Source organism: Bombus terrestris, chromosome 2, assembly GCF_910591885.1.
Source record: "Bombus terrestris chromosome 2, iyBomTerr1.2, whole genome shotgun sequence".
Lineage (NCBI taxonomy): Eukaryota > Metazoa > Arthropoda > Insecta > Hymenoptera > Apidae > Bombus > Bombus terrestris.
The window spans coordinates 12437732-12463594 of record NC_063270.1 but is presented as its reverse complement, the minus strand read 5'-3'; the positions used below and the strand labels follow the sequence as shown (position 1 = coordinate 12463594).

The window sequence follows — 25863 nt, the reverse complement described above, 5'->3', positions numbered from 1 at the left end:
AAAGACATTGTATAGTTCCGATGTTATTTGATATTACTAGAGGAAAATTCCCAGTTGAACGTAACCTCGTTAGGGGCTTTAATGTCATCGTTATTAAAATCCTGTACTTGGATAGTTAGAGGTGATATTAAATCACGTTAAAACGTGTAATTACTGTCGACTTGTACGATGAAAACAATACGAGTACCGGAGGATACGTATTTTTGGCATCCGCTAAAATTATTGCTTATCTAGTTCAGCGGTGGGAAACACTATTACTCTACGGCATCAAAGCGTGGCTATATTTATTTCGATTCTTATCGTATTAAGTACAAATATTTTTCATACAATTTAATTTCGACAAATTATTGATGTTCCCGCATGGGTGAGTGACAATTTTTGTTTCCAAGAATTTGCTTCCTCATTCTATCAATCTTGCTTCGCGTTTTTAGAATTTTCATTTTACCCTGCAATCGTTCACGAATCTTTTCCCGTCTTATTGTCTCCAAGTATTCGTCTCTGACTATGATTTACATACATTTGCACATTCTTCCGGGAAGTATGACGGAATGCCGTAATTAGTGTTCTTTTATATCTTCCTGGTTCGATAGCTGGATTTATCGGTATCGCGAAACAAAAAATGAATCGCGTATTTCTTTGATTTGTAAGTTAGGTATTCCCGAAACAAATATCGCTCGTTGTTATGGCTATCAAGACGAGCAATCTCAATTGCTTGTTTCGGAAGATGTATCTGACGGAAATGGCAGAGTAAGAAAGCTTCTTCATAACCGAAATGTACTTCTTGTATTTGCGGAGTGTACGAGTCGAGGATTAATATCAACGTGCCAAGAATAAAAATGTAGAAGGAGAACTGAAAAATATACGATATCAGTATGATATTTAGATGGATTGCTAGATGATTACACGATGTTAAAAAAATATTTTTAACGCGTCAATTTGAATTTTAATAAAAATATAAGAAATTAAAAATATAGTATCGTTAAATACAATGGATGAACGTGGACAAAAACGGAAACTTAGTACACGTAGCGAGTTCCTATTTTCTTTACATCACGTACATATATTTCACATTTTACCTTTAACGTCTTCTTACCGTGTACCGAGATAATAGCGTTACGTTTCCACGTTTTTGTCCTTATTCAGTTTTTAGATGATAAACAGTGGATTAGAAAACGTTGCGTCTGAAAAGGAAAGAGGAAAATCAATAAAATCGCGTGCACTGCAGAATATGAATGAAATCTAACCGTATTACCATCGCTTAAGAAAACAATGTTACCCATTGCAATGATTTCTGGCCCATTAGTTGTGTGAAAACTGTCCGAAACACGCACTGATACATCGAATACGAGCATTCAACTATCACGAAAATAATCAATTCTGTCACACAATACAAATATTCTAATAAGACGCGTGTCCCCATTTTTACGGCCTTGAAATATTCTTTCTAACATTATCTGATAATGGTGGAATATAATAAACGAATATGAAAACTTCTATTCAGGTTACACCATTCATGTTACACCATTCATGTTACACCATTCATGTTGACAACTTGAACAGAGAAATTGCTGACTCGTTCTTTTGTTCAGTTACAAAATTCTATACTTGTGAAATATCTTAACTGAAACCCTAATGTTTATCGAAATTGTATTATTTTATATCCTCTCTGTTCTTTATTTCTGCACTTAGCTTTCTTTCTATCATGTATCTAACTATTATTCCTTTATTTTATCAGATAATAGGGATCTCCTTACGCTATATCATAAACGAGAAAGACTTAATGATGTAAACTATTTTAATTACAATGTTAAAATCAGATACACTTGAATTTTTCTGGTCTCCAACAATTTTGTTTCAAACAAGCTGTTTTATATTTCAAATGTCTTCTAAATAGAAGTTTACAAAGATAGTTTCAAGAAATTGCTTTTATAAAATTTATTTGGTGAGGAGACTTTTCTATTCTACTTTCCAGTTCTCCAATTCTTCCTTCTCTTTTCCATCATAACAGAAGAATGCAATGTATATTACATAACGCAGCAAACTGACAACAGTCCACTATAACAATAACTTTTCGTTACTTCAGCACGCTACAATTTTTTATACAACAAAAATTAATACATTTTTTACACGAGAAATATGCTATTTTCCTGCTTTGTTGAGAATTGGACTGATTTGGCTATCAGGTACAAAATTATTTTCTAGATCAATTTAATCGAGAATATTATTGGATATATTACTTTTCGAATCACCTCGTGGATATAGAATTTTATTACCAGAGTCAATAACAAGCTCGGATCAAGTTAATTCCATTACGTAATGAGATGACCAAAAGTTTTGTTACTACAGCAACTATTTTCTGTTCCTGCAAATACAGAATTTTATTTAATAAACCACGAACGCTAGTTTTTTGTGATCATAAGTAAACTCGAAGAGCAGATATCTTACAATTACGAAACTTTGATTTTCGACTACCGACAAACTTTACACAGTTACAGACGTAAGCTTATCACATTTCCTTCGTCCATGTTCATTAAAAGTTCGAACTTGGTGTCAATCAATTCGAAACTTCAGGAAGTAATTACAACCCGTTCCTTGGTGAAACAATTCTTGGACAAGTTTTATCAGAAACTTATTATTTTTAAATATTCATATACTGCGATATATTAATACATTATTTCATAATATAATTTCCATATATTTTATTTATTCAATTATTCTCCACATTCAACTTCTGCTCTATTTTTAATTTCGTGTTGAATAATTTTGTGGCGCATCAAAATATTTGTTGGATGTATAAATACGATCTCCAGAGATCATATTTAATTGTATTTATTTTATTCATTTCCTTTTGACGCGCGAATTCTGATTTGCATTAAATTATAAAAAATAATGAGATAAAAGGAAATAAACTGAAATAAGATAAAGTAAATAGTGCTGCATTGTTAGTGCGAGATTTTAAGGGGAATTTTCCTTCGTTGTTAAGAAAAAGGTTTTCAAGTTGCAAGATGTATCTAATAAAAAAATTGGATACCCAATGAAGTAATAAAGTACCCAATAGAAAGCTTTAAAAGATTCTAAACAGTTTCTTATATCAACCGTATTTAAAATAGTTTCATTAAAAGGATTCGAACCTTTGATAAAGAGAATTAATAGCGTCGACATTCCTTGTCACAAGATACCGTTCTTTGCCGGAGTTTTCCAGACTGACAAAAGTATGTACTCGCCTTTCTCGCATGATTTTTACTCTTTTGTACGTGCTATTATAAAATAAATGTCACTCGGTAAACAGTGCTTATTTACATTTGACTTGCGTACATTACGATTTTCACAATCGACCGCTAGAACTTTTATTAAGTACATAATCCTTAAGTACAATTGAGTAAAAATGAATTTAAAAACGCAACTATACAATACAGTCAGAAAATAAATAAGATAAGCAATAACGATACAACAAGCTGAAAACTATTATGTACAATAATTTTAACGACTAACAACGTACAACTTAAATTACAAAACGCTACTGGTTGTAGACCCAGACTTATTCTCTTCTGTGTTATGTGCAGGATCTCTTTTATTTCTTTCTTCCTGCTGTCCTGAGTGCGTTCGATTGAGAAGGGGCTTCGACGTGAAATCTTCCTTTTTGAGCATGTATGATTTACGAGCGACATTATCGTTTATATTTCCATCTCTATTCACGCCTTCTCGACCTGCAGTGAATCGAAACATCTCCTTCGCTTGACTAATAGTATATCTAAACAAAAATTACAATGATATTGAACATGGCGTTAAAGTGAAAAAGCATTGCCACTTTGAAATTCCCAGTTTTTATAAAACTATGTTAAACATGCTACCTCACTGAACACTTGAAACTTGAGCTTTGCGCTTTTCCGCTCGAATTACTATTGCATATTTGAGACTCTCTGGTAGTCCAACTTCTCCTGCCTGTCATTCTCGTTTTGCAGAAGATGGTTTCTTTGAACGCTTTCCTATACCTCATACTCATCAAATTGTATAAAATTGGATTCACAGTTGTGCTGAAGTAATAGAGACATCCGCTTAAGATATACAGACACTCGTTCAAGTCTGGATAGTAGTCAGATTCTTGCGCGTAGATATAAAGCAATCGTTGAGCATGAAACGGTGCCCAACAAATGAAAAATAAAATAACCACAGCAGCTAAAACAGCGATTATAGGTTACGAATCTGACGAAAATAAAAGTATTATGTAAAAAATTGAAGATAAAAGACGTCTTACTTAACATTCTGATGACGGATTTTCGAGACTGAGTTTGCCTCGAGTCTCCATGAATAGCGCCCTGCATCACAGAGTTTAAAGTATGATTTGTACTGTTTCTGATTTTTAAACCCATTCTGGTATACACCACCAAAATAACTAGCATCGGTATCAAGAAAAATATAATAGTGCTCAACTCATAGAGAGGGAAATTAGGCAAATATGGCAGCAACATTCCGCAAACCGCGGAATTAGCCGAATAATTCCCGGAATCTAAATAATTATACATTTTCGTTACTTCCTTTATATACATGTATATATAGCGGTTCGGAGAAACGCGATGAAATCTTTTAATTAACCTCGTGGATATTCGACTAAGTTGACTTTCGTGTAGATTGCAAACGGTATGGCAGAAACCAACGCAATCGACCACGCGGCTAAAATAAAACGTATTGGTCTTTTGAGGCCACTTATTGCATAAACGCGGAGCGGGTGACAAATCGCCAAATATCTTTCCATGGAAAAGGCTACTATCGTAAGAACCGATACGTAGGAGGATCTATTAAGCAGAAGATAAATTTTAGAGAGAAATTTCTATAATATAATTGTTTATAATTGACTAGAAAATAGATTGCTTACACTTCCGATACGTATGCCCTGATTTTGCAAAGACTAACTCCTAGAACCCATGGATATTGTTGCCAAAAGAGGCTCAGCTCATTAGGTAATCCTGAAAATGATCGAACAGAGCGCGATAACGATCGAAGAACAAGCAAATAATAATCGATCGATCGAGATATTTTATTTCAATCGTATCAAACCAGAACGACGAGCACCGTAACAATTAAAAGACACAAGAGTCTCTCGGTGATGCATAAACTCATTTTCTCGAAAGTAGATTTACGACTGCCTTAAGCCCAGATGGCAATTAACGCACAGACGTCGCAATGTTTCATGACGATGTTAATGAGACGCGAAGTTGTATCTCTCGTGTTAAACCAACTTCAATATTTATTACACCGTCTGAGAAACTATTTCTATTTGCTTCAACCTTTCAGACATCGAATTGCGTATTAATGCAGCGATATAATTATCTAGTGACGACTTATTTCCTAATAAACGCTCACAATGGAGGACAAAGAGGACCGAAACGTTGAAAATGAATCATTTAATAAGATATGATTACTGCGAGTTCAAACGAATGTCATCTAGAAAACGCTAATTAGAAGCAATATCTATGCAGTCACACTTGGTATTTCACAAAATCAATATCAGATACCGATCATACTGAATGTGCGTAAGCATTGAACGTCTTATCATAACTTTTTTTAATCGCTGATTTTCATCGCTATTGCGAACAGCATACCTATCGATAAGAATTCGACATTTTTCTATCTTTCCAACGATACATACAGAAAACAGTTCTTTTTCGTAGCGTAGCAGATACAACAAAGTATGCTTGTATATTTTGACGTCACTATCAAGTTTAACAGAATACACGGAACTTAAAAAGGTAAGATTTTTATCAGAAGTTAATCGGTATATTGACGTCTACGATTTCCAGCGTACAGACCTCTTCATTTCTGCCATTGTATCCTTATTTCGAAAAAAAGAGAAGGATTCTTACGGAAAGTTTCTCATACGATGCGATTGAAAACTCAACGTGTTGAACACTCAACAGCTACACCTCGATAGTCAAATTTCATTCTAATTATGTATATGATATTGTTATCGTCGTCTCGTCATCTTGATCTTAAATTTCAGTTATTCGAGCAACGAACATCCAGGTTAATTTCGATGCAAAATATAAATGATCGTATAAAGCGTTATGTTTACTCCTATCATCTTAAATCTGTTAATTCAACGATGACTTTTACACCGGCGCACGCACGTCCACAACTTTTATCCTGAAAAATTCGCGCTATGACGCAAATATAAACGACGTTACGATCAACAAACAACCAACCGAGCAGATAACAATCTCTCGTGTACACATTAGAGGAAGATTAATTTAAAGCCTTTATCATCGACTTAAGAAACAATGGTAAAACAGTCTGAATTTAAACGCGTCGTTCGTAGATAAATTCCTCGATACAGTCCTTTTTGCCTTCCTTTTTTCTGTTAATCGCTCGTATATCGGCAATGCGCTCGAACATAAATTCGCTAAATCAAACGATCATATATTATATCTATATAACTATCATACATATAAACTAAATTAAATATCATTTCTGTCCATACGTTCCCCTGTATATTGGCATCGATCTATTTTTATCAAGCATCGATATATAAAAATATTAGCAATTCCAATAGAAATGCTATTTCCATTTAATAACTTAATCGAGTATACGTTATTTCAGAGATCAGACATAAATCTAATACAGTTATAGATTCTCTTCGTGTCGATTAAAAGCAAATCGATATACCTATACAGGGGGTTGCGTGTATTCGTCCACGCTTATCTTTATTAAACGTCTATCGAACTTCATTATCTTCATGTTCCTTCATAAATTGTTTTTACGAACGGGGAGAATGAGAATTGACGTGACCCGAACGAAGCAACAAACAGTATCGATACAGGCAAACGTAAACGCCACTCACCCAACACAAGTAGAATAAGGTCAGATATAGCCAGACTGAATAAGTAGTAGTTGGTGGCCGTATGCATCGAAGGATTTCTTATAATTACGATACACGTCGTGACGTTCCCAAAAATACCAGTCACAAAAATTGTCACGTACGCTATCGTTAATGGTATCACCATCTTCAAAGGCAAATACTTAGGTCCAAGTACCGTGGCCAAATATTCGTCTTCCGTTAAATTCTTCAAGTCCAGATCCTTCCAAAAGTCGTGGAGATCGTTTGTATCGTTCTTCAACGTTTCCATGATGATTTTTAAGGTGGCCCAATAAATTTTCTTCCTCTGTTCTCGAAGGATATCTTTCGCGAAAGAAGTTGTACTTCGATCGCTGAATATTTCAAACGAAACCTGCGTGTTCTTGAAGAAACACGTTTAGAATTTAACACGTTTCATTTAGTTTAATTTAGTTTAAAAATGTATTACGCGTGATCGTAGAAATGATCACCGATAAACAAAACATTCTGCTACGAGGCTCGATAATTCGATGTCGAGTCAACAAACCACGATCGGTCGACCATTAGTAGGTCATCAGCTTAAGACAAGTTGAAGAAAGTTCAATAATTTTATCGAAATTGTTGTCCCACGAAATTGTTTCACTTCAAATAATAAAATATCGTAGACTTGTTTCAAATATTCACTCCGTCTAAACTTAATCGTAGACATTCAACTTGTCATTTCAATGAAAATTTGATTCGGTGTAAGTTTGCTCGACCGTTTATTGTTAATGAACCACCACATATTTCCATTCTTTTTCATCCAGATACAAATCTTCTCACAAACAAACATACACGATTCACATAACGAACAAGGAAGAAACACGTTATTATTTATCGTTACTAATTATCATCGCTAGAACAATTCCACAAAATATTATAATTTCTCCTGATAATACAGGTTATATTTATATTTTCTTTATATTTATGTCTATAATTTGTTGGTAATGCTCGTAAAATATATAGCTACACAAAAGATGAAAAAAGAAATGCGAGAAAGAAATTGGAAACCATGTGCACGATGAGAAGCAAGAAAGAGATATGTGTTTTGAGCGCGTAACTTGCTATCATTAACACAAATGATCAAAATAAATGGTCGAAATGAAGGGGAGGACGGTATATCAGCCAATCGTCGCTGTCGACAGCAGACTACTGTACAGCGTGACTGAACGCAACATTCTTAACGATACCGTTGAACACCTTTCGTCCCAACAATCTCATCTCTCCTGATTTTGCGATAAGAGAGTCGTTCTAACGTTCCATGCTATTCTATTAAGATTTTAAGAAGTTGAATCGAGTTTGTAGCTGTACCTTATTATTATATTTTGTGTCCAATCATATAGTGTAAATGTAACTTTTATTAAATCGAAAAAATTTCTTTTTCCTTCTATTTGGCAAAATGATCTAACAATTGTTTGCAAATGATTTACCGAGATTGATGGCAGATTCGAATAACGTATAATAGCTCCGATTTTTTAACAGATAAGTTTATTCTTAACATTGTAGCGTGTCATATGAAACAAAAGAATAAGGAGGATTAAGCTCGAAAGATGTTGATGTATAAGCATGTTCCTGCATGTACAGAAATTCATAAGAAATGCATATTTATTGTATCATATGCATATATGTATCGTATTATCTCGAATATGTATGATCATGAGTCATTAGTAGGAAAAGAATTTCCAATTTACGGAGAAGTAGTCAGATACGACGCATTTTGCGATTTATAAAATTTACAAGAGCGGTAAAAAAAGATAATCATTTTCGTGATATGTATTTGCGTTTAAAACTTCCTTTATTTGAGATTCCAGGAGCAATAAAACATTCGTTCCGGTAGCAAACATGTTTTTTGGAGAGCTTCCCTAAATTGATCAGAGGAAAGAACACTAAAAATAAATAGGACTCTTCATTTTGTGACAGGAGGTAGAACACGCATCAAGTTGCAAAAATCATACTACTCGATAAGATTAATCAGACAATGCAACGATAATTTTTGCGATAACACGCGTCTCCGTCAAACGGAGACATATTTTTTTTATTATGGTGAAAGAAAATTCGTTTAGCAACAAATATCACAATAACGTGTCAAATATCTTTAGAAAATCTTTATTATATCGTTCAATAAACAAATTCTCATTTTCTTACTTATAAATTACTTTATTATTTACAATAACATAATAAAAACATTAACAGGAATCAGATTCGTCGGAACTCGTATCACTATTCTTATCTATCCTATTACTATTATGCAATAATCTATTTGTGTTTACAAAAAGATCGTCTTTTTCGTTATCATTCTCTCCATCGGTTATTTCTTGATTTGAATTGGGAATTTCATCGAATTCTTTGGGCCAGCAGTTTAGTTGTCGATACCATTTTTTATGTTCCTAGTAAAAAAATTTGTTTCTCAAAAAGTTACGTAGTTAATGTACAAATGCATTTACAGTTAACCATACTCGCGTTAATATCTTAACGATCTCAGCCTTCACTTTATCCCCTTCTAATATTGGTTCTACCAAGACAAAATCTCCCCGTTTTATCCAGATGTTTCTCCTAAACTTCACCGGCATCGATACAAGGTATTGAGATCCAGCTGGATCAGCAACTTCGTGAAGATTATTACCGCGCGACTGTATTATTCGAACAATCGATTGCATCTCGGTAGGGATGGTGAAATCCTGAATTTCATTGGTAACGTGTTTACGTTTAGTTGCTTTTGACATTTTAACCTGTAAATTCAAACGCAATAGGAATTTTATATCTATATTCATTCATTCATTTTAAAATGAAAAATATAATCGTTTTAATTCTGGGCTTTATCATTTATCGTTATAATTGGTAATGTTTTACTTCGTTCGATTATTAACTTTATGCTTCATTAGTCTTTGGTTTAATTTCTTTTGATTTATATTTTTTATTCGGTACAATTATTCACTGTTTTACATTGTGCCACGATCCTAAAGAACCTTTAGATTTGTCTATAGCAGACCATACGTCCAAGCTCTCTCCCGAAGGAATCTCGTAACCATTTTTTAAGCCATAAGGATTCGACGGCGTAATACAATCATTATCAGGTTCTTTACGCAAAACAGTATCTACTTCTACGGAAGAAAAGAATGCTACTGACATCGGCAGATCGTTCATTCCAAGTCTTGAAGCGCAAAAAGATCGAGTTAAGAGATTCGTAATGTGCATAGCAAGTGCTGCATTGTACTTATACCGTGACGGTACCAAGTACCGCACTTCATCATGAAATGATAAACAGAATCTTATATTGTCCTTCATGAGCCATTTCATCGAGACTAACATTAAATGTAAGAAATCGACTGCTCCACTCTGAACTACCCAATTTATTTTAGTGGGTAAATATTTTTCGTTGTTTGTTGAACTTTCTAAAGCTGTAGTTAGCCTAGAGTTCAAGAAAGGTGTAACAGGATGAGGATTCTGAGCAATTTCTTCCAAACTATTAAACATTGCGGATTCCGAACCACCGACCCATTTACCTTTCTCAAATACCTTCGACAGTGATTTACCGTATAATTTTGATACTTTGTATGCCTCGTACGACGAATAATCTTTGTTTTCAAATTCGTCAATATATTCAGGCTTTAATCTATAAACCTTTTTGCCTTTGGTCATGGTAAACATTTTTCGTGACTTTGAAATAGCTTCGCTATCCGTCATACAAGGATTGAATTGTTTCAAGAGTGTTTCAGCAAACTTTTGACCAGCACCATAAATTCTAGCATAATTAATGATTTTGGCTTGGTTCCTGGAAATTCCAATTGCTTTAGCAGTAACGCTATGCATGTCACTTTCGTTAGATTTGGTACCAATTAACGTCATCCAACCAAACGGCGTAGCTCCATGAATTTTTTTATAATAAGCATCTCCTATTATTGATGAAATCCACAGTTCCTGACTGTCAACATCGGCGCCAACAATACAATATCCTGGGGGCGCTTGAACCATTGCTCGTAATTCAGAACCGACACGTTCAGGATGAGCGTTAGATGCAGTCATCCAGGTAGGTTCTACTGCTCGCCTAGTCAATGTCCCGCACACAGCTACTATGGGTAAAATTGCCCCATAACGCATGGACTTTTTGGAATTTCTAACAGTACTTGGTAAATACGAATTTTCAAACCATACTGCAAACTGTGACATAATTCTATCCCTATTATTTCTCCAATATGAAACCATCCTCGCAATTTTCAAAATTTCTACAGCACTGGCATCTGAACTAGCCAATACATTCTCTGAAAATTTATTTAGAAAATCTCTGCTCAAAGGATTACCGACATTATTATCTTTCCCATCTTTGTGAGGCAATTTAAGAAAGTAACAGCAGTTATCTATATCCACATTGCACCAAAACGCACTGCCTTTATAAATGTTGTATAATTCAGGTACAGGTTTCTCATTTTTGTCACGCCAAAATTCAGTTTTATGCAGATTATTTTGCACCTCTTTGTTAATGGTTAACGTCGTATACATTGTTTCATCAACTAAATCCTCCATTTTAGAAAAGGAACAGTGTGCCAAGAGCTGTCTTAATGGTACTTTAGTTTCGATATCTAAATTATTAGTATGAGGTACTAATATACCCCAACCTTTATCTTTTACATAATGCAAAGGATAACATTCCCATGTTAAATTTAAGAGCTTTGGAACAACATGTTTAGAAGTGCTTATGTTTTGAGGGCCTGGAGACCAGTTTTCATCATTTACCTTAGGACAAAGTTTCCTATACCAAGCAGGATATCCTGGCATATGTCGTAACTTTGAAGGTAAAAACTTTCTTGTTTCCATCAAATAACCAAATTCTTTCTCTAAAGGATCTTCTTCTTCATCTTCGTCATCTGTTAAATAGCTCTGAGTTTCTGTCTTTTTCTTCTCTTTTGTCTGTCGTGTTTTACATACTTGCCTAATCTTTGTTTTTGAATACTGTGCTTTTACTTTAAGTGTATGCGTACTCCAATCTTCATCCCACATCCATAAGTCTTCTTTATATTTTTCATTATGCATAAGTTCACAAACAGCATTAGCTCTTTTAGCAAGAATAACTTTAGTTTCATAATTTAAATCTTCAAATGTAGTCTCTGATTCATTTAAATATTTTTGCCAATTAGAATTTATTGGCAGATATGCTGTACCAATCTCTAACATCCCTGCCAAAGTAACAGGATGAGGAAATCTTTCCTCAAAAATAGGAAATAATTGGCGTAAAACATTATGAGTTGCAACTACATCATTTGCACAGTAACTCATCAAATAATTGAAGTCTTCTTTGATATTTATCAAAGTCCCATTTACAAATGTATCTCTAAATTCTTTAGTTATTTCAGAACCACAGTAAAATTTATGAACTTCTGCTAAACTATTCAGTGATGTTTGTATTTGTAAATTCAGCTTCTCATCTGTATCCTTCTTAGAATTTAAAATTGTCCTTTGATAACTATTAATTCCACCAACACATATATGAAGAGACATTGTATCAATAAATCTTAATCCTGTTTGTTTTAACCAGTATTGTTCTTTAATTTTACTTCTGTCATATGATACATTATGACCAACTATAAGTTTTGGCTTTTTATGGAAAGAACTTAATTTTTTACCATTTTCGATAGCTGTACTTTCCATTGGTATTAGTTCATCTATACTAAACTGCTTACCTTCAAAATTTCTACTTAAACCATTTATTAAAGATTTTGATACCCAGCCATACCATGCTTCATTACTTACTGCAGTTGCAAGTGTTGGTAGGGGGCCTTCTTTCATACAAACTTCCACATCAAAAATAATAGCATCTTCTAGTGGGTGATCTACTTTTTGTACTCCATCAACGCTATATCTTGTCCAACCTTCATTTAATAACCATTGATTTGGCATTGGAGGAATATCTTTCATAATATTTTTTATAAGTTTTATGTAAGGTTTAATCTGTGTATTTGAAATATTATAAAAATGTTCTTCGATATTATCTCCTTCTAAAGGAGGTATTTTAATATTAACATCAGGAAGTCTACTTGCATCTTCAGTGTTTATCCCATACGAACGTAAATCTTTTTTTATAGCTTCTATTTCTTCCTTTGATATTTTTTCTTGTTTAGAAGAATTTTTAAATATTTGTTCATATAATGATTTTGGAAGCATTTGCATATTGATTTCGTTAATTCTTATATCACTGTCATTAGTTCTTTCATTATAAGTTTGTTTCTGATTATTTTCATTTTCTAATGTTTGTATATCTTTATGTTCTATTAAAGAATTTTTATAATTACTTTTTGCATTACCTATTAATGGATACAAACTCTGTTCAAAATTTTTAGGTATAACGGATAAATCTTCGTACTCCTCGCGTACTTGAGATTTATTTGGTAAAACAACTGAATTTTTAGCTATATAATCTTTATTCACATCATTTTCATGTTTTTGATTACACATAGAAATATTCTCTGGTAAGGTTAGAAGCGGCCCACATTTCTTAATACTAATATTTCTTTTTTCAAATTGCTTGCCTTCACTAACACTAACGTTACAATTTATAACATTAGATTTGTGTCTATTACACATATTAATTATGCGACGTTTCATTATTAATTTACTTCGTGCAACTTTTGTAATTTCATAGCAATGTTAACACGTGACTTCATTATCGTTACAAAAAAATTTTATTAATTAATTGTATTAAATAAAAACTTACCTATTGCTAATAATTATATTTTAGAAGATAATTCAAATTTTAAGCAAGTTAATGTTAAACAATAAATTTAACAAAATTAATGAAGTAGCTTCAAAAGTATTTTGAACTCTTAGATCGCCATATTTGATCCTCGTACGCGCAATTTCAAAATTGTTCGTATAAGTACCGTTCATCGTGATTGAAAAATCTATACTTTATAAACGTAATATTATTATATGTTAACTATAACATCTTCTTTTAATCAAGTAAGAATTGATTCTACATGATTAATATTAAATCTGTATTATATGAAAATATTATTAATGGAAATAAATACGATTAGAAAAAATATTAGTGTGATATTATTTCCTCTGTTACCTGCATAAAATTATATATACAAACTAAAATTAATATTGCTATACTTTATAAATATCTGTTCTTATTAAATACTATAGTGATTACGACGACATCTTCATAGCGTCTACCAGATTTTTGTGTTCATCATGGCTTCGACGGGTTAGTGAAAATTTAATACTTGTATTATACAATTTTTATACAAACTATTTTCTTACAAATATCCTAAATATTCTTAAAACATATCGATTTTTTACAAGTTTTGTAAATTTAATTGATATATGCGTAAAAACAGTACAATTTCATTGTGGTCTTGCACTTTTGCACAGTTTTGACATTTTATGTTATTTAAAATTTAAATATTTAATTAATTAAATTAACAACAATTAAATTTATTTAGAATCCTTAGTATGCGATACACTCGATCTAAGCGGTCAAGGTTTGAAGAAACTTCCTCGTTGTCCGTCAGATGCAGATATCAGCACATTGATCATTGACGATAATGAGCTCCAGCGTCTCGATAATCTTGATTCTTATCATAGAATTACTAAGGTAATATGTTTGTGATAATATGTTATGTAAAACTAAATTTATGTATTTGTATTATATATATATGTCCTTATACTTTTCTTCTTTCATTCTACCCTATACATTTCAATCATACTTCTTAAGGTAGTAAACAAACGATTATTTAAAAGATTTATAATTAATTTATTTCAGCTATCAATAGTAAGGAATCAATTGCTTCGTATGTATGGGGTATCAAAGTTACATAATCTTGTAACTCTTAATTTAGCAAATAATGGTATCTTGACCATAGAAGGCATAAAGGATATGATAAATTTACAAACACTTTGCTTAGCTGGCAATAATATAAAGGTATAATAAATATAAGTGTGGTATATATATCTTCTAATAGCTGAATTGGTGAATCTTTATAATATTCTATTAATCTGCAGTCTATTGAACACCTGCACACAAATACCAAGCTGGAACATTTAGATTTATCTGAAAATAGCATCAGTCATATTTCAGACATATCTTATCTACGAAATTTAAAGGTAATATTGATAAGAAACTATGTAATCTTTAACTCTAATATTATTAAAACTAACGGTATTTTAGGAACTGTTTTTACATAACAATCGCATAATAACATTAAGGCAATGTGAACGCTATTTACCTACTTCTCTAGAAACATTTACATTGTCAAACAATAACATTACAGATTTGAATGAAATGTCACATTTAGCTAATTTAAAAAATGTAGTCAATTTTTCAATTGCTAATAATCCATGTGTCAGTATGACAGGTAACAGTATGTATCCTTTTTATAATTGTATAATTTAAGTTAATATTTTCATTTAGATCTTAGAAGTCAATTAGTGATCCATAGCAAAAACTTCTTTACAAAATATTTTCTTATTATTCTGAATGTCATCACATAGAATTGTTCTTTATCAATAAAATATTGTGCTTGTAGAATGCTAGGTACACATAAAACAAAATCATTCATACTAACTGTAGACCTACAGCTATAGCTTCTTAACAAATAGCTTATAGTGGTTTTGACTATCGACCTTTTGTTATCAATTGGTGTATGAGCTTGAAATCAATTGATGGCTATCATGTTGATCCTATTGAAAGGTGGGTGTCTTTCTAGACATATTGGTCATTTCATGTATAATATTATATAGAGACATGTATAATTTTATTCAGTTTGTGAAGAATTAAAATTTACTTGAAATGATGGCCACTCAGTTTAAAAGCAGAGTGGCTATATTCTCAGGGACGCGGTAGACAATTCCGTGTTGGCGAACATGCATTACTTGCACAGTATTTAGCATCTGTTTGCCCACTTTCTGGTGAATCCCTAGAAAATGAAACTGACAGGAAGCTAAGGCTAATTTTGAGTAAAGCACAACATCATCAACAGCAATTAAATCAACAAAGTGATACTGGAAGTGTGCACAGCTTAAGTAGCGTCGGAATGAGTCCTTCTCCGGCTACTAGGCGTAGACTTAGTCATAACAGGACAGGTTCTCCTAGACGTACCAGTGAGTTAATTAATCTTCCATTTCGTTCATTATTATTGCAAGTATAATATAAACTTTTGTACAGTTTTTCTTATTACATTGATAAAACGTGGACTAGTAGTGATGTACACTTTCCAGTCGTCATGCACCTATATGTTCTAGTTATAATGTATTTTCTCTAGTTGCGCCAATGTTGACATACTATGAAGATAAATGCTTACAGTCACCAAAATTTTATGAAGCAAAGTACTGTGTGTGCCATTCGCCTTGTAAAGGTATCCAAAGTCAAAATCGAAATTAATCATACACGGCTATAACTGCATTGTAGACATGTGTAAAAATTTGAGACAAATATCATCTGTACTTTAGGAAGCTAATCAAAAATAAAAGTTAAATAATAATGTAATACATTATGTACAAATGTATGTTATGAACACATTTTGTCTTGGATTCGTGCACATGTTTATGTCTTCTGTGCCTAGTATATAGTACGTTATTAAGTGATTACGTTTTTAAGCTTATAGCGCAAATGACTTTGGAGAATGAAAAAAAGCAATGTTGTGATAACGATGCTAATTAGAAAATTTGTTTAGCAAATTAGTATTTGACGATTTGGAAATATATTTCACATAGTTCACACTTTTTATATTGTTTGTCCTTAGTCAGATATTATTTGCATGCTTCTGCTATTGAAGTTAGTCATAAAGAACTCAAATACAATAAAATATGTAACAATACATGAAATTAACTACAAATACAAATGAATGGTATGATATTAGGTTCATCAAGAAATTCATTGAGAATGAGATCACCTGATAGAATGGTATCTAGTTGTCACACTGATGCTATAGTTTCTTCATGCCATACTTTATTAAGTGAAGATCAGGAATCATTGATGACTCAGAGTTTAGATCCAAATATGCTTTGTGGTACTTTAGCTAACAAGACTCCAAATACGGTTGTTTTGCAAGATACAGAAGGTAACTAATGAATATTACTGATTTTTCATTCCTTAAATAAAAACGTATTAACTAAACATTTGCTTTTCAGAAACATCTAGTCCTCTGCAAGCTGCAACAAAATTAGTGCCAGTTCCTGAATCTTTAATGAGTCCAGATTTTCGTCCACCATCTGGTCTTTCTCGAGTGTTAGCAAAAACTCCACCAAGCAAATTAACATCACCTTGTCAAATTACAATGCCAAGCAAGCTCATTTCTGATGGAGATGGCAAGGCTATTCCCATAATAAATACAGTAAATCCAATGGCTAAAACAAATCTTACTTCTATAAAAGCGAATGCACTTGTAAAAAGTAGTTCAGCAACAAATTGTGCTGTTGGAAAACCAAATATTGCAAAGCCTATTATTACAAATACTAGTACTAAATGTCCCCATAGTGTGAAAATCAATAATTATGTTCAAAGCAAAACATTGCCTGCAAAACGAAATACAAAAAATTCACCAAACTTAGGCAGAAATATACCAAGGCCAAAGAGTGCTAATGATAAAATTAAAACTAGTGTCATTAAAAGCAATGGAGATGGCGATGCAGATAATGCTACTCAAAGTAGTGATGAAGATAGTGAAGTATGTCAAGCGAAATTAGATAGCATTCGACATAGAGCTATTCAAAGAAGACAGGAAGATAATAAAGGTGATCCTCCTTTTCTTTATAATTATAAAAATAGGTCTTCCTAATAAATTAAGAAGCTTAATCATTTTTACTTTTAAAATAGATCAAGATGAAGCTGAGAAAGCAGCAATATGTATTCAAAGGATGTGGAGAGGATATCATACTAGGAATCTTAATAAAAAAGCAACCACTATATTGAAGACTATCGAAATGATAAGGACGAATAAATATATCCAGTATGGTTTTCATTTTCTCGTTAAATAAATGTAATACCGTTTTCAAAATATTGTATAATTTATGAATCTTCTTTTTTTTAAGGAAACTCTCTACTGATATGGAAGCTACTCGAACTGCGTTAGAAAGTGAACATAAATTACAGTTATTACAAATGCAAGCAATTAATGCATTGTGGAAGAAAGTTGTTAGTCTTCAACCTACTGCTAATCGAGATTCTACGAACACTGATAACGAAAATATTGCACAAAATGTAGACGTTGTAACTAATCTAGCACAAACATGTAATTTGTTGCATACTCAGGTAACATCAATTATACCTTTATAATCCGTTTTAGAATATTAGTAACATTTCTGTTATTTAAAAATCTGATATATGATTAGGTTCAACAATTACAAGATTCTATGTCAGAAATAAAACGATGTATGTCGAATATGCAAACAAAAGCCAATCTTATTGATAACGGTGTTGCAACACAAACGGAAATATCAGCAGTTCATACCCCAGCGGGCGAAGAAAATATGTTTCCTTATGCACGACCACATAGACCACAAACTTTGCCAATTCATCAAACGATTCATGAAGGGAATGAGAATAAAAGTTTTGCATCTAATTTAATTGATAATGTGTTAAAAAAAGTATCTCAGTCTACTGATACGACAGATGATGAAGTTAATACTGACATCTTAAACTCTAATGAAAATCCCGAATTATTGAACTCAACTGAACATCCTGACATGTTTAAAAGTTGTGAAGAGATTATAGAACCTGATTTCAAGGACATAGTGGAACATGATGTAAAACATGAATATGATGTAATTGATAATGCTGTTATAAACGGTGAAGTTTGTGAAGAAACACTATGTAAAGAGTTACACAATTTTATTGAAACAGAAATTACAACAGAAAATTGTGCAAATTTGGAAACGGGAAATAATTCAGAAGAAATTGAAAAGGAATAACTTTAATCTGAGGAGACATAGAAAAAGCAAAAACAAAATGAAGGTGCAAAGTTGAAAGACTTGAACAAAAATAGGAAGAAACAAATGTGAATTCCAATAGATAGTCTAACTCATGAATGGAATTAATACATTTTTAACTAAAAATACTCACTGTACATAGGTTCAGAGACTAGTCTTAATTATATTCAGGTAACAAAATTGAATGCTTTTAATTTCATTATGTCTCTAACATTTTAAAATCAAATCCATCACAATTAAAAGGATTATCACAAAATACATTTAAAAAAGAGAAAGCATCAAAAACAATTTTAAATAATCATGTCATTAAGTTGATACATTATATGATGTGCATCGTGATCATTGAAGCAATTTTGAAATTTTTCCGTCCACATATCTGGCTTTTAAAAAGTTCACCGATGTACAAAGTGTGTATTAAAAATGTTAAATGTCTCACAAAAAGCTTTGCTCCTTCTTTAAAAGATCATCATAGAAATATTACTGTACAGGAAAAACCATGCATTCAATGTCATGAAGTCCAAAGTTATTCGTCAATTCTCAGATTGAAGTATTTATAAGAATACAAGAGAGAATTTTGATATATAAGTGCATTCCTTATTAACAGTAGAACATTTTTTAAGTTTTGTTAAAAAATTTCTTGGATAATGTTACCTAGATAGCTATTATTTTTATGCATTTATTTTCTTATTTATTTATCTATTTATTAAAAATTATGAACCCTAGAAAAAATTAATATTACTGCAAAATGTAGGTAATAATGAAAACATTTTTAATCTAGTCACTGCAAAAGCTCCTGCATATAATTACTGTAGATATTAACTAAAACTTGTTACATAGGTATACAGTGTTATTAAAACAAATAAGATCTTTCAACGAAAACAAGTACTTGTTAAAAGGCGTGAGTTTTTGTTTATGACAAAGAGCGCTGTAATAATTCTTTTAAATGTGTGTATATTGCTTGAGTTTTATTATTAAAAACATTTAAATACAATAAATCGCTGCTACTATAAGAATATTATTACAATGAAAGAAACTATATGTGAGCTCCTATTAAAACTATATCTTATATTTATTTTGTGTGACATACGTCCGCTAGGTGTCACGTACATAAGACACTTCAATGCTCAGAATTGTTAAGAACTTAATATAAATGTTAAATAAATAAGTCATATACATTGAATACATGTTTATAACAATATTTACTTTTATATCATTAACTTCTGTATATAATCTATACATGCATTATTTTTTTTCATAATGTCATAAAAGTTTGCATCTGATACATTATTTTAAGTTATGAAAAAAATAATTAAATGTGATCGAATTTATATAAAGAAAGTTTGCTATACAAAACAGATACTTGATGTGATATAAGTATGCTTCATATGTTCCTTTCATACTTAGTAACGTTCAACAAGGCATATAGAAAATAATATATTTTTAACAGAACAATGTTCACGTTAATATTCTCAACACATGTGATTACAGTATACTATGGTTTTGTTTCTTTTGTACACATTACACAAAGATTGTTATTGGATAATAAAAATGCTTAAATCAGAAAAAGCTAAAAATAAGTACAAGTATTTATTTAAACATTATGTTCAAATTTACTACTATCTTTATGTAAAAAATATTTAAATAGTTTTAGCTAACACGCATACAATTACTTTTACAATTACTTACAAAGTTTCTTAGACAACATTACTATTGTATATAAAAATGTGTGTATGTATGATTTTAAATATATAAAAAATTTTATATTTACATTTTTTTATAAAATACTTTTTTTCATTTAAACATTTTTTGGCAAGAAGCTCTCTCAATAACTAAATAGGAATTCATAACTCTTTTAACTTTATCAATTTCTAACAAAATATCTTTATTATTAGGAGATTCTAATAATGCTTGCTGTAAATCTGCTAAACCTAAATCATATTCATTTAGTCCCATGTACGCTTGACTTCTACGAAATAATGCTTTACTGTTATTCTGATTTATTTGTAAAACCTAAATTAAAAATTGTTATTAAACAATAGTTTAAAGTACTTATACTAAATTCAATTAAATCTTACCTCTGAACAAAGCTTTAAAGCTTCGCGATGACTCTTTTGCTTTAATTTAACAGCTGCAAGATTAAGTAATAGAGTTACTTTAGTATTCACTATTGATTCATTGGAAGAATCTGGTACGTCTACTGTCTTCATCATCCATTTGTAATAGCGTAATGCTTTCTTATACTTCCTGCCTGCATCTACATAATTTTTTCGTAAAAAATAATAATTTCCCGAATCTTTTATCTTCTGAATAACATCCATTATATACTTGTACTATAAATATCCATGAATGTTCATTAGAAAAGCAATTCTTTTCTAAACATATATGCCTATAATAAGATCCTTACATCTTGTCTTTTAATATTTTTAGAATAATCCCAATCTTCTGGCCATGGGGTAAATACATCCTCTGTACCATCATTCTCTTCCAATTCCCAATTTTGATTATGTTTCAACTCTCCGCAGTCAAATATATGTATTTTCTATAATAAAAAATATTCATATAATTGTTAATAATTTAAACAAGGTACAAAAGATATCTACGTAAAACATATATGCTAACCTGAACTGGTACATCCTGAATTGTTTTAGCTCTGGATACTTCTAATACAACACCCATTCCTTTCAAAACTTTACCAAATACGACATTAGTATTATCTAGATGTGTCGTGGCTGAAACAGTAATTATAAACTGAGAACTGTTGCTGTTTGGATAACCCTCATTTACCATGCTCAATAATCCTCCTGATGAATGAGAGAGCACAAAGTTTTCATCCTCAAATTGTGTTCCATATATACTTTCTCCACTTGTACCATTAAAATTTATTATATCTCCACCTTGGACCATGAACTGTGATAACACTGAACGATACAAAACTTTTTTCATTAAATATATTATTTTATATTACCTTTAAAAAAAGTTAATTCTTTTTGTTATACCTTTATGAAATATTGATCCTTTGTAATGTAACTTTTTGCCATTGATTCCAATACCTTTTTCTCCAGTACATAGTGCACGAAAATTTTCAGCTGTTCGAGGTACAACATCTTTAAAAAGCTCTATCACAATTCTCCCAGCTGTATCATAGTATCATATAAATTATTTTTAAAATTCTAATGAAATGAAATGTAAAACAGAACAATAATACAAACACTGAAAGTTAGAAATTGACTAATATTCTTTTATAATTCTAATCTTCGTACATTACCTTTTTCTGATTCAATTGCTATATCTAAAAACACGATTGGATTTTTTTTACAGTTACTGTTCTGATTCCTTAGCGAATCTCCCATATTTTAATTAATATATATCCATATATAAAATAGGTTTTCAAAATTTTGTTTGCTAGCTAATTCTAATTCTACAAATGAATTATAGCATAGAGTTAACATCGTATGAAATTTTATGTTATACGAACTGAAATACCGACCTTAGTAAAATCATCAATTTCGTTGGCGCTTCCTACAACTCAAAACGGTGAATTTAGAAATTATATTCTGCATTATCAACAAAATTGACTACTAGATATAATTGAAATACTAAAGTAAAGATTAAGAGAATATATAAGTTTTTATTCATATTACACAAAGATACAGAATAAGCGTGACATTTTTTTGTGCCCTACGACTTAGGGGAGTCACTTGAGCTCCTTATTATTTTCATGTCACATGCACCTTTATCAACAGATATTAAAACTTTAACTGTGGTATTGCATCTACATCAGATCTTATATATGACTATATTATATTCTGTCGATAACAATTCTTGTATCACTTATCGTTATTTCATTTCCAAATTTCTAATATTCACTTTTTTATTTTAGCTAACAAAATTTAGAAAAATATTATGAAGAACTATTATAACATTTTACAAGATTTCATAAAAAAATCTATTGGATTCTTTTCCCACTATAATAGCAAAAACAAACTTAGGTCCCACCGAGATTTGAACTCGGATCGCTGGATTCAGAGTCCAGAGTGCTAACCATTACACCATGGGACCTCTGAGACCATTATTTCACTTACATAATATAATTGTTAAATATTTTTATTCAAAAAAATTAGTTGTATCTGAATACTGATTGCTTTGTATATTTTACCATCGTAATATATTTTATAATAATTTAAAGCTGAGTTAAAATTAATACAGAAAAATATATTTACATAACAATGGATAAAAAAGTATAAGACATATTAGCTTTTTATATTGTTGTAATAAGTATATAACAATGAAGTTTCTGACAATATAACATATAATGTATATAGATTTGCAGCAATTCTTTTATACATTTATGTGTGTACATATACACACATATATACATAACCACACATATGTATAATTTATGAGTAACTTATATTTTTAAATTCAATAAGGATCCTCTCTATAAATTATAGTAATATACAAACAAGCAATGCAGATTATCAATATATAGATCATATTCAAAATTCTAGAAGCTTACCTAGTACTAGAAGGTATTACACAATATCACTATTAGAATTTTTATACTTCAATACCTGTCTATGGACAATGGTTATATGTTTCTTCTTAGAAAATAAATTCTTTTACTCATAATTCCAATTTTATATGTAATAAATTTACATATATCCCAGATGTCACGAAACAATTCTTATGTATATCTATTCGTACAAATGAACAACATGTAAATAATATTTCACATTAAAGCATTGTCCATACTATTTGAGCAATAAAAATTTACAGTTTATTTTATCTATGTGATACTAATACATAAAATAGTGTGCAGAAGTTATCTTATTTCTGTTTTTACCTTGCTCTGTTTATCACATACATAAGCAAATTTGGCAAATAGTCTTAATAACTTTAATTTCTTTTTCTAATAATAGAATAGTACGTAGCCAATATTAAGTAATATATATTTTTAGAGGGTGTAGATTATATATTATATAAATACAACCCCAGATAGAAATGCTGTTTGTTCTAAAGCCAAGTTAGATAAAAGTGCAAATTTAATGGCTTAATAAAAAAAGAGTAAGCGTTCCTGAGCACTTCCAGGTAGTAGTCTCCAACCACGTTTGATGTTCAAATATTGAATAATAGCACGTGCACAAATCAAAACTCCTAAAAATTAAATGTAGCACATATATTAATGTAAATATTTAGAAGTAGTGTCAATAACAAAATACTAACCAAATCCCATTATCAACCACCATAGCCATGAATTTTCACGTGATGCAAGATCAGTGGAATGTTTAACAATAAATGTCCATTTTGACAAAGACAAACCAAAACCAGACAGTGCTCCATATCGAGATGCAATTGTATGACAGAAGCACATCATTAGTAAAAATCCGATCCAATTAAAACAAAATGCAACTGTCATTGGAATATACATTATTTAGATATAAGTGTAATAGAAAAATATATATAATATGCAGGTATATATTATTCAATTTACCCAAAAATGCTGTAAAGAACATAAAATCAGTGCCAAGTAAAGTACTCTCTGGATCTCCTTCTACAACTTCAGTATCTATAGCCAATATTGTTAAAGGCCTTGCTGGTGTTCTAATATTTTCAGGCTATAAAAATGTTATTCAATTGTATAATATACATTTGATTTTTAAAAGGATATTATAATTAATTAGTAACAGTACCATGTAATTAAATCAATTACCATGTGGATTTGAGGGTAAGGTTCTCCTTGTAATGTTTTCTCACGTTGTACTTCCTCATAACTAGGTAATTTTGTGGCAACTTCATAAGGTGGTGGCGCTGAAAAATCTGCCTTTGGAGGTGGAATGTCTTCTCCTCCAGTCTATAATCATAATCTCCTTAATAATAATTTTCCATAATGTAAAACAAAATTTGTATCGTACCATACGGTCTTCAATTGAAGTTTGTGCTGCAGCAATGTTTCCCGAATTGATTGTATCATTTTGTATAACTGATACAGACACAGCTAGTGTAGGTACTTCATTTTGGGATGATGGTTCCTCATTTAAGTTACTGTTTGTTTGTGGAGGCTAAAATTAAATTACTCATCTTTAATATTCTTTATCAATAAAAGATTTCAAATAATTAAAGATATGAAATATTGTTTATATTTTGATTAAAAATATTATTTTTTATATAATTCCAATGTTGAGGTAATTAAAACAATATAACAAAGTATAAGGTTCTTTTTATTTTATTGTTTTTATTTTATTTAATCTCTTATTCTAAATCACTCTTTAAAAACAAATGAGGATCATTGCGGACAATGTTTTTATCGGCATTTTCATGTCAGTATTTGTGCATAACGTGTATTATAATACATAGAAGTATTATTTTACGCATGTGAAATATGTTTACCAAATAAAAGGTATACTGGCAATCAGAGACAAATTGTAAATTGTTCATTAGAGCCTTTGAAATATTTATTACGATCAGCATCATTTATGAAACATACCATATTGTAATGAATATTACTATCCATTCCTGGTGAAATTTATTCGAAGCGCGGTATATTATTTTGATTACGTAGAAGAAATCAAAGATACTATTTTCGTACGTACTGCTGCTTTCTAAGCCAGCAAAAGTTCTTACAATCGATGGCTGACAGCTGGCAAGGCTGTATCGCCGTGACCTTAGATTTCCTTATACTTTCACGTCTATCATTTTCATACTTTATCAGACACTGAATATTTTCCTGTTACTTGTTAATAAATATTTCTTTTATTGATAGAATTTTTATTTTTAATTTTAGATATCATTTTATTCATTTATTTCAAATTTTGTATAAAATAATTATAAGTTCGAAGACAAATTTTGATTGGTTATTCATAAGACGATGTTGAGAATTAGGTTGTAGGACGGGAATCTAACAAATCTGAATTTTTCCTGTTAGCGGAAGTAAGCAATTACAAGTTAATACTATTTAAATGTTATTATTTTAACAAAGCTATTAAATCTGGTCAAAATAATACATAAATATATATTGGTATAGTTTATTTGGTTAACTAAACCCAAAAATGGTAATAAGATATTCATTTGAGTCA

At 30.9% G+C, this 25863-nt stretch overlaps 6 protein-coding genes and 1 non-coding gene across 11 annotated transcripts; 1 reads left to right on the top strand and 6 right to left on the bottom strand.

The window, feature by feature from the left end:
• Window positions 1-3463: 3463 nt before the first annotated feature.
• Window positions 3464-8282, bottom strand: LOC100649202 (neuropeptides capa receptor). The gene is made up of 6 exons (XM_020867049.2): window positions 6836-8282; window positions 4874-4964; window positions 4594-4793; window positions 4256-4507; window positions 3852-4176; window positions 3464-3751 (listed from the first exon to the last, which is right to left on the bottom strand). The coding sequence occupies exons 1-6, from the start codon at window positions 7119-7121 to the stop codon at window positions 3508-3510; spliced, it is 1398 nt and encodes a 465-aa protein (XP_020722708.1). The 5' UTR covers window positions 7122-8282; the 3' UTR covers window positions 3464-3507.
• A 676-nt stretch (window positions 8283-8958) lies between these two features.
• On the bottom strand, window positions 8959-13734 carry LOC105666828 (probable RNA-binding protein EIF1AD). Of its 2 annotated transcripts, XM_012319112.3 has the most exons (3): window positions 13575-13734; window positions 9325-9597; window positions 8959-9255 (listed from the first exon to the last, which is right to left on the bottom strand). In XM_012319112.3, exons 2-3 carry the CDS (start codon window positions 9589-9591, stop codon window positions 9055-9057), a joined length of 468 nt encoding a protein of 155 aa, XP_012174502.1. In that variant the 5' UTR covers window positions 9592-9597; window positions 13575-13734; the 3' UTR covers window positions 8959-9054. The 2 variants fall into 2 exon arrangements, with proteins under 2 accessions (XP_012174502.1, XP_020722159.1); XM_020866500.2 differs by lacking the exon at window positions 13575-13734 and having other exon boundaries at window positions 9325-9656.
• On the bottom strand, window positions 9800-13568 carry LOC100649081 (DNA polymerase subunit gamma-1, mitochondrial). The gene has a single exon (XM_003393733.4). It carries the CDS (start codon window positions 13463-13465, stop codon window positions 9800-9802), a length of 3666 nt encoding a protein of 1221 aa, XP_003393781.2. The 5' UTR covers window positions 13466-13568.
• Window positions 13735-13950: 216 nt separating the features above from the next.
• LOC100648967 lies at window positions 13951-19970 on the top strand. Of its 3 annotated transcripts, XM_048412176.1 has the most exons (13): window positions 13951-14069; window positions 14308-14459; window positions 14628-14786; window positions 14867-14968; window positions 15033-15229; window positions 15471-15554; window positions 15669-15964; window positions 16126-16218; window positions 16723-16923; window positions 16994-17596; window positions 17679-17811; window positions 17894-18113; window positions 18194-19970. In XM_048412176.1, exons 1-13 carry the CDS (start codon window positions 14057-14059, stop codon window positions 18770-18772), a joined length of 2832 nt encoding a protein of 943 aa, XP_048268133.1. In that variant the 5' UTR covers window positions 13951-14056; the 3' UTR covers window positions 18773-19970. The 3 variants fall into 3 exon arrangements, with proteins under 3 accessions (XP_048268133.1, XP_012174478.1, XP_048268136.1); XM_012319088.3 differs by lacking the exon at window positions 16126-16218; XM_048412179.1 differs by lacking the exons at window positions 15471-15554; window positions 15669-15964; window positions 16126-16218 and having other exon boundaries at window positions 15033-15225.
• LOC100648851 (peptidyl-prolyl cis-trans isomerase D) lies at window positions 19725-22410 on the bottom strand. 2 transcript variants are annotated; one of them, XM_048412200.1, is made up of 7 exons: window positions 22278-22410; window positions 22056-22208; window positions 21787-21924; window positions 21410-21708; window positions 21195-21329; window positions 20866-21120; window positions 19725-20800 (listed from the first exon to the last, which is right to left on the bottom strand). In XM_048412200.1, the coding sequence occupies exons 2-7, from the start codon at window positions 22138-22140 to the stop codon at window positions 20582-20584; spliced, it is 1131 nt and encodes a 376-aa protein (XP_048268157.1). In that variant the 5' UTR covers window positions 22141-22208; window positions 22278-22410; the 3' UTR covers window positions 19725-20581. The 2 variants fall into 2 exon arrangements, with proteins under 2 accessions (XP_048268157.1, XP_003393779.1); XM_003393731.4 differs by lacking the exon at window positions 22278-22410 and having other exon boundaries at window positions 22056-22265.
• A 367-nt stretch (window positions 22411-22777) lies between these two features.
• Window positions 22778-22849, bottom strand: TRNAQ-CUG. Its single transcript has one exon. It is a non-coding gene; the product is annotated as a tRNA-Gln (tRNA).
• Window positions 22850-23040: 191 nt separating this feature from the next.
• Window positions 23041-25448, bottom strand: LOC100648736 (NEDD4 family-interacting protein 1-like). Its single transcript, XM_003393730.3, has 6 exons — window positions 25275-25448; window positions 24703-24849; window positions 24501-24641; window positions 24282-24405; window positions 24014-24199; window positions 23041-23944 (listed from the first exon to the last, which is right to left on the bottom strand). Exons 1-6 carry the CDS (start codon window positions 25299-25301, stop codon window positions 23841-23843), a joined length of 729 nt encoding a protein of 242 aa, XP_003393778.1. The 5' UTR covers window positions 25302-25448; the 3' UTR covers window positions 23041-23840.
• Window positions 25449-25863: the final 415 nt, after the last annotated feature.